Source organism: Eulemur rufifrons, chromosome 10 (genome assembly GCF_041146395.1).
Source record: "Eulemur rufifrons isolate Redbay chromosome 10, OSU_ERuf_1, whole genome shotgun sequence".
In the NCBI taxonomy this organism is placed as follows: domain Eukaryota; kingdom Metazoa; phylum Chordata; class Mammalia; order Primates; family Lemuridae; genus Eulemur; species Eulemur rufifrons.
In genome coordinates, this window is record NC_090992.1 from 30,761,373 (window position 1) to 30,770,217 (window position 8,845).

Genomic DNA, 8,845 nt, shown 5'->3' on the forward strand with positions numbered 1-8,845 from the left:
GGAAATATTGTACCCTTCCAAATTCCTCCTCCTTCACCAAAGCATCCTTCCAGTAGAGGATGGTATCGCTTCAACTTCTCCGATCCCCCTGTAAAATCTCTCTGCAAAAGTGCGCCCCTTACCGGTTTGTGTCTTCGTCCTCCTTTCCACCATCTTCCCCTCCCTTCACTACCACGGTGGCACAGCCCAGTCTGAGGCTCGGAACCTGTCGAATCCCGCTGCCTGTACGGAACCGAACTGGCCCTCAAGATGGCGGCTCCCGTACGGAAACAGCGCCAGGGTGCAGCCATATTGCCTCCTGAACAAAGCCGCCCAAGGAGCGGAGTAGGCAGAACCACCCGGTACGGAGCAGCGTAGCCTCTGGAGCCCGGCGCTTTGCTCGCCAACAGGAAGTGAGGGAGTTCCCCAATAAGGATGTGACAGACGTCCCCATTAAGCCGTGATGGGCGTTTCGGGACCTGATAATCGAGCTGGGGGTGATGAGGAGGATATGTGCGGTGATGAGTGAGTCCGTGGGATTGGTAATGGCAGGGGAGGGGACTGTGAGGTCAGCGATAGAAGCTTTATGAAGTCCCTGGTGGGGGATGTATGTGGGATTAGTGTTGGATCTATTGGGGGGAAGTCAGGGCTGGAGTGAGCTATGCGAGTGCTGAGACGACGGGGTGTCTGTGGGGTCAGGAATGGAGTGCAGGTGGACTGATTGATGCGGGTAACTCGGGTCAGTGATTTAGGGAGCTCTGGGCCATCAGTGATTGGTGGTGGTTCAGGAGGTGTGGACTAAGTGATGGGGCCGTCCACGAGGTCAGTGACGTGACGGACGTGGGGAATTCAGCAGGGTATGTGGTTGCTAGGCCCGAGGATTCCGAGAATTGGAGGAGACAATAATGGGGTCAGTATGTCATGATGGTCAGGTGCAATTTACTGGGAAAGGCTTTTACTTACTAAATACATTAAATTTCCACAGGTCGTAGGCAATTGTTGAGTTCTTAAGCTCAAGCCCCTTCTCACATCTTTTCCTAGCCTTTTCTGGTGGCCACCCCAGAAATGATCATTTTACAACAAAACCAAACAAATCAAAAGGGATAGGATTCTTTTGAAAAGTGTGATTTTTGTCCTCTTCTTTCTAAATTTATTGAAATCATTTTATACTTTATTCAAGAAACATTTATAGAGCATCTGCTTGGTCCAAAGATGAATAGGACTGTTTCTCTTAATTGTTTCCTTCCAGATCTGTTTTGATAAAGCCAGGAGTACCCCATATAAAATAGTCTCCCTGTAATGGGAGCCCCCACTTCCTCTGAACCAGTTCAGCCCTGTCTACGAGACTCATCCTGGGACTGAGAAAAATTTACCCGGTACGTACCTTCCTGCATGGTGGTATATTCTCTTTTATCAGTGGTTCCAACCTATCACCATTTCAGTCTGTAGACAGTAGGACTGTTGGAAATCAGCAATAACAATTTAAATAGAAAACACCTTAAGGGCCGGGCGCGGTGGCTCACGCCTGTAATCCTAGCACTCTGGGAGGCTGAGGTGGGCGGATCGTTTGAGCTCAGGAGTTCGAGACCAGCCTGAGCAAGAGCGAGACCCCACCTCTACTAAAAATAGAAAGAAATTATATGGACAGCTAAAAATATATATAGAAAAAATTAGCCGGGCATGGTGGCGCATGCCTGTAGTCCCAGCTACTCGGGAGGCTGAGACAGGAGGATCGCTTGAGCTCAGGAGTTTGAGGTTGCTGTGAGCTAGGCTGACGCCATGGCACTCACTCTAGCCTGGGCAACAGAGTGAGACTCTGTCTCAAAAAATAAAAAAAAAAAGAAAAAAAAAGAAAACACCTTAAAATGAACACTTTAGTCCATGAATATTGTTTTGGCTGGAGAGTTTGCTGAGTTGGGGGGAAATCTAAGAGGGCTTTTAGGAGATGATTGGAATTCAGCTGCTAGTTCTTTCTGGGAAATAAAGAAAGGCATTCCTCAGTTTTCCTTTTGGTCATTCCCATTCTTACTGCCAGGGAGCTACATCTGCAGTTAAATTCTTTTTATATAGCAGTTCATGATTATTGCCTTATGATAATGTTCTACAAATAGAATTTCTGGTTCCTAGGGGGAACAAAAAGTTGTTAGTAAATCAGTTGGAAACATATCTTCTTATCTATCCAATTAAAAAAACAGTCCAAGTTCAGTATGATCATACAGGCAGAAGAGGAATAAAGGTTGATGCCTCTTTCATATGGTGCTTGCTGGTACTTCTGTGAGGCCCAAACAGCGTTCTCCCACGGGGTAGTCTTTTATCCACCTGACTTCGGGTGGTGCTTGTTTCTAGACTGGTGCATGTGGAAGCTACAGTCTTGGCTGAGGCTATGAGAACTTCATTCTGATCACCAGTTTTGCTTTTTCAGGCATCTGCCCTTTTGGAAGAGAGCAGAATATGATGAAGTCACAGGTGAGTTGCTTTTTTAAAAAATTTCCCCCTTAGTTTTCAGGACAATCAGATAGAAAGTAAAGATAGCTAAAATTTGGATTAGGGAGAAAGTAGCAAGAATAAAGATCAAGACCTAGAAAGAGTTGCTAGGTAATATTAGAAAACCTGGCTTGAAACCATTTTTATAAATTAATGTACCAAGTTTTCTGATCTTTCTTACAGACATCATCAGTTACATGATTTGCATTCCCCTAAATAGAAAGATAAATTTCTCGTAGTAAGAAAATGTTTCTTGCCATATAAAACTAAAAAGATTTTTTTGAAGGGGGGTTTTCTAGGAGATGGGGTGCGTGGTGTCCTCACCAACACTCCTTTGCTAAATGCCACAGAAGATTTCTTGTAGCTGTGTCTTAAAATTATCTTTTTTAGAGGGAAGGTATCATATAATGTTATAACCAAACTCCTTGAACTTTATTCTTTAGGGCAGGGGTTGACAAACTATTACCCATGGACCAAATCTAGTGTTTTTATAAAGAACATTTTATTGGAGCACAGCCATGCCATTTGTTTACATATTTTTGAGCTACCATGGCAGAGTTGACATAGTTATGACAGAGATCATATGGTCTGCTATGCCAAAAATATATACTTTACCAAAAAACTTTGTTGACCCCTTCTTTAGAGGAGCAAGATGATTACAGATGCTTCCTATAGTCCATCTTTATGCAGAGATAAAGTCTAGATCATGCAGGATAGGCACATTTTGAATTGTCTTCTAAAATATATATTTCTCTTAAAAAGCAGTTCTTAAATTGTATTTACCTGGCAAAATTTTGGAGGGCAAAGGTCCCTGATACTCCATATCTTTTGCTGTGGTTTCAGCATTTTTAGGATTACTATCCAATTCAAGGGTGTTCCTCTTTTGTCCTACTATATATTTTTTTTTTTTTTGAGACAGAGTCTCACTTTGTTGCCCGGGCTAGAGTGAGTGCCATGGCGTCAGCCTAGCTCACAGCAACCTCAAACTCCTGGGCTCAAGCGATCCTACTGCCTCAGCCTCCCGAGTAGCTGGGACTACAGGCACGCGCCACCATGCCCGGCTAATTTTTTCTATATATATTTTAGTTGGCCAGATAATTTCTTTCTATTTTTAGTGGAGACGGGGTCTCGCTCTTGCTCAGGCTGGTCTCAAACTCCTGACCTTGAGCGATTCACCCGCCTCGGCCTCCCAGAGTGCTAGGATTACAGGCGTGAGCCACCGCGCCCGGCCCTTTGTCCTACTATTTTTAAAAGCCTGTTGTATTTTTTCTCCCTGCCAACATCCATTATATACATGATATAAACATTTAAAACGATATGAAAAGATAAAAAGATTTTTAAAAAGAGATCTTTTGACTTAAACTTACCTCCTCCTGGAATAATCAATGTTAACTGTTTGTTTCTAACCTTCCAAACCTTTTTGGATGTAAGCAGAATTGCAATTAAGTGTTTTATGTGAAAATACAAATGTGTGAGAATGTCCCTTATTTTCTTGTACTATTCTTTTAGAAAAATAATGTTATAGTAAACATTTGCTTCCACAGCCTGATTTTTAACTTACTGTCCAGTATAAATATTTTTGTATATAGTTTGCATATCTTCCCATGTCAGTACATAGGATTCTCCTTTATTATTTCATGAGATGCACAATATTTCCTTGTGGCCTGGTTGCCTGGGATTGTGTCCTCATCTGTAAAATGGAGATTCTAATCCTCATAGGGTTGTGGTGAGAATTAAGTAAATAAAAGCCATGCTTAGAACTATAATTACTTTATCATTATTATTGTGCAATCAGCTTTTACATAAGGAGTCTTACGTATATTTTACAGTAGAGCTTAACAACTGAGTTCTATTGCAAAAAGATAGTTTTTTTGTCGTTTTTTTTCTTTTTGCATGTCAGTAGCTTTAGAACGATGCTGTCCAATATAGTAGCCACGCCACTTGAAATTGCATGGTCTGGATTGAGATATGTTGTAAGTGTTAAGCACATACTGGACTTTGAAGATATAGTTCTAAACAACTCACTAATGGTTTTTAAGGATTGATTACATTTTGAAATGATATTTTGAGTAATATATTGACATATATATATTATTGAAAATAATTTTTTGAATGTGGCTCCTAGAAAACTTAAAATTACCTATCTGGTTAGCTTTATGTTTCTGTTAAGACAGCACTGCTTTAGAGAATAAAAATAGATATTTTTTATTAGCCCAATAAATCCAACTGCCATGGTTAGTTAACTGATTAAATGCTTATTCCTTCGGTAAGAGGGCTTTATGGTTTTTCTATACCATCCAGAAGTGAAGTCATAATTTTCACACATATCCTTCCTTTATCCCTCTATCACCTACTCCACTTCCATTTCTTCCATCTCTTAATGGCACTTCTATTCCCCCAGCTACTCAAGCTGTAAAAATTATTTATAGATGATAAAAATATTGGATTAGGGTCTACCCTAACAACCTCACATAACTAGTGTATCTGCAATGACCCTATTTCCAAGTTGTGTCATGTTCTGAGGCACAGGAGGTTTGGACTTCATATAAATTTTCAGGACATATAATTTGACCCATAACATGTGGCTTCAGCATTATTCCTTTCCTGTTGACTATCCAACTGTTTCAATATTATTCATCAATAATTCTTCTTCCTTCCAGTTCTTTGGGGGCTGCCTTTATAATTTATAAAATTACCATATGTCTTAGGTAGGACATTTTATGGTTTACCTCTTCTTATCTGTTTGGCTCTTCTTACCAAAGATAGGATTTTACATTGTTTTTCCCAAAAACTATGATACAAAACTAGATGTGGGTGTAGTTTTGCATATCATAGTAGAAATGATGAGAATGATCGCTTCAGATTGAACGGGAATGTACTGTTACAGGGATTAGTATCATTCAAGGATGTGGCTGTGGATTTCACCCAGGAGGAGTGGCAGCAACTGGACCCTGCTCAAAGGACCCTGTACAGGGATGTGATGCTGGAAAACTACAGCCACCTGGTCTCAATGGGTAAGGCTCATTTCCCACATTACTCAGAGGTGTCCAGTCAAGTGCCTTTCCTTATCAGTTGCTGTGAGTAGGTGGTTCCTGACATGTAATGACTTTTGTACCTTCCCAAGTGGTGGTCATTACTCTGCCAAGGGCTAAACGGACAACTTCATTGTAGACCACCTGAAACTGCACCTTAACTTATTCCTTCAGTGCAATCAATCCCAATTTCTCTGTGATTCCATTTAATAGGGTATCCAGTTTCCAAACCAGATGTCATCTCCAAGTTGGAACAAGGAGAAGATCCATGGATCATAAAGAGAGACATATCAAATTGGATGTATCCAGATGAAAATCAGGCAGATGGGGGACAAGGGAAGTGAAATATCAGTTTGCCTGTTTTGTTTTTTTAGTTGATTGGTGCCTGAGGCTTCTGTTTTTATCCTTATTGAAATCTATTATTATCTGCTCCTGTGCTGAGAATTTTAGTAGGTATTCAACAAATAATTGTTGCAGGCATTTGGTAGGCATTCAACAAATAATTGAAAATAATTGTGAGCTTTTTCAGAGGACTGCTGTTTCTTGTTGATCCTCTCTCTCTCTTTCTCTTTCATATATATATATATATATATATATATATCTTTAGTTATTTTTATGGAAGGGTTTTAAAGGCAATAGAAGGCAAAGTCCTTCCAAGAACATAGGTCTTATTTTAGGAGGTAAGATGCCTGGATACATGTCTGTACATAATTAAATGTCAAATACAGTTACTGTTTTAAAAGTTCACAGAAAATTAGAGTCTAAAGAAATGTGGCAGAAATTGAGAAGACATTTTTCAGAGCATGCAGCTGTAGCTGCTCTGAATGACATAAGTGCTGGTGAGGTTGAAGGCAGAAGGTGAAGTCAAGCAAACAGTATGAGAGAGAGAGAGTATATAAACTAAACCTTAGAGTCAGGAAGATATGGCTCTTCTGGGAGATCTTTGCTGGTTTTACTTATAGAACTACATATAGAAGGTAGTTTATTGGGAGTAATAGAATTTAAGCATGTATTCTTGGTGTGATTCTGATACTGAATCCATAGCAGGATTTTGGATTTTTCTGTTATTTATGTTAGTTGATAATTAGGAAAATAGAGTGAGAAGAGTTAAAGTATTTTGAGTACAGAAGAGACCTTGTTTCTTTGGAGTGGGGGCAGGATAGTAGTTAAATATATATAGCAAATGTTTTATAAGATAAGTGAATTCATAAGGTAAAAAAGGTTTCTATTCAGAAAGTAGGAGAACTGGAAGATTCTAGGAGTAATTCAAGATTAGAGTGATAAGAACTCAGACACTTTTCTATCTCCTTCAGGTTTAATCCTTACATGAAGATTTCTGTTTCACATCTTTGTCTGCCTATTCACCTAATAACACTGTATGTTGTACTGTCTTCCGAGACGGCCTGTTTCTATCCCAGTTTTCTGAGTTTATCAACTATGTTGGATCATCCATTTGTTCCACTTCTCTTCCCTTTGTTAATTGACTCTTATGATGACTCTTTGATTTTTATCTTTTCTTCTTTTAGGTGGGAAGAGTAACCTTCACAACTCCCAGTCATATATTTTGGGTGCTGTTTCCTTCCATAATAAAATACTAAAAGGAGTCACAAAGGATGGTTCATTTTACTCAATTTTAAAAGTCTGTCAAGGTGATGGCCAGCTTCAGAAATGTAAGGAAAATCAAGACAAACTTTTCAGGCAAGTCACATTTGTTAGCAGCAAAACAGTAACTGAGGCATCAGGCCATAAGTATAATGCATTGGGAAAAACAGAGCCAGATACATCAAGACAAAGACTCCATAAATATGATGCTTTAAAAAAGACCTTAAAACCAAATATTGACCTGCCTAGTTATAATAAGAGCAATTCAAGAAAAAACCTTGATCAGAGTTTTGGATGTGGAAAATCATCTAGCCACAGTGAATCCAATTCTAATCTTGAGAAAATTCACAATGGATTAATGCCCTGTGATGATTATCAGTGTGGAAACATTTTTAGCAATAAACAATCCCTTATTCAATATCAGAATGTTGCAACTAGGGAGAAAACCTGTGTGTGTATTACATGTGGAAAAGCCTTTGCTAAGAAGTCACAGCTCATTGTACATCAAAGAATTCATACTGGAAAGAAACCATATGATTGTGGTGCATGTGGAAAAGCCTTCAGTGAGAAGTTTCATCTCGTTGTACATCAGAGAACTCATACCGGGGAGAAACCTTATGATTGTTCTGAATGTGGAAAAGCCTTCTCTCAGAAATCATCCCTCATTATACATCAGAGAGTTCACACTGGGGAAAAACCATATGAATGTAGAGAATGTGGGAAAGCCTTCTCTCAGAAGTCACCCCTCATTATACATCAGAGAATACATACTGGGGAAAAACCCTATGAATGTAGGGAGTGTGGGAAGGCCTTCTCTCAGAAGTCACAACTTATTATACATCATAGAGCTCATACTGGAGAGAAGCCATATGAGTGTACTGAATGTGGGAAAGCCTTCTGTGAGAAGTCCCACCTCATCATACATAAAAGAATTCACACTGGTGAGAAACCCTACAAATGTGCTCAGTGTGAGGAAGCCTTCAGCAGGAAGACAGAACTCATTACACATCAGTTAATTCATACTGGGGAAAAGCCCTATGAATGTACTGAATGTGGGAAGACGTTCTCCCGGAAGTCACAGCTCATCATACATCGGAGAACACACACTGGAGAGAAACCCTATAAATGCAATGAATGTGGAAAAGCCTTCTGTCAGAAATCACATCTCATTGGACATCAGAGAATTCACACAGGAGAAAAACCTTATATATGTACTGAATGTGGGAAAGCTTTCTCTCAGAAATCTCACCTCCCAGGACATCAGCGAATTCATACAGGAGAGAAACCTTACATATGTCTTGAATGTGGAAAGGCCTTTTCCCAGAAGTCAGACCTTGTTTTGCATCAGAGAATTCATACTGGGGAAAGACCCTATCAGTGTGCTGTATGTGGGAAAGCTTTCATCCAGAAGTCACAACTCACTGTACACCAGAGAATTCATACCGTGGTAAAATTGTAATGAGCTGACCATAGAAAATTCTTCAGTATTAGCTCAAGCCTTAATAATTACTAGAAACCTAATTAATTTGATAAACTTGGGGACAACTACTCTATAGATCAAATTTAGCAAGGGAGTTTATGTTTCTGGTGTGGTACTGCCTAACTTTTTCAGAAAAGATGATGGAAAATAGTTATATAAATGAAAGACATTTTAACATGGCATGTAAAGCTTTTAAAGTTATGAATTGAATGATCAGTAGAACAAGTTATGTATACAGAATATTGTCAAGTTATATATTGCTTATTAT

The 8,845-nt window shown here is 39.5% G+C and overlaps 1 protein-coding gene across 1 annotated transcript; it reads left to right on the forward strand.

The window, feature by feature from the left end:
- Positions 1 to 358: 358 nt before the first annotated feature.
- Positions 359 to 8,557, forward strand: ZNF300 (zinc finger protein 300). The gene is given in 6 exon segments (XM_069484357.1): positions 359 to 504; positions 1,229 to 1,355; positions 2,402 to 2,445; positions 5,351 to 5,477; positions 5,709 to 5,846; positions 7,022 to 8,557. Coding segments are annotated over 4 exon segments (1,815 nt in total). The 5' UTR covers positions 359 to 504; positions 1,229 to 1,355; positions 2,402 to 2,430; the 3' UTR covers position 8,557.
- The last annotated feature ends 288 nt before the right edge of the window (positions 8,558 to 8,845 follow it).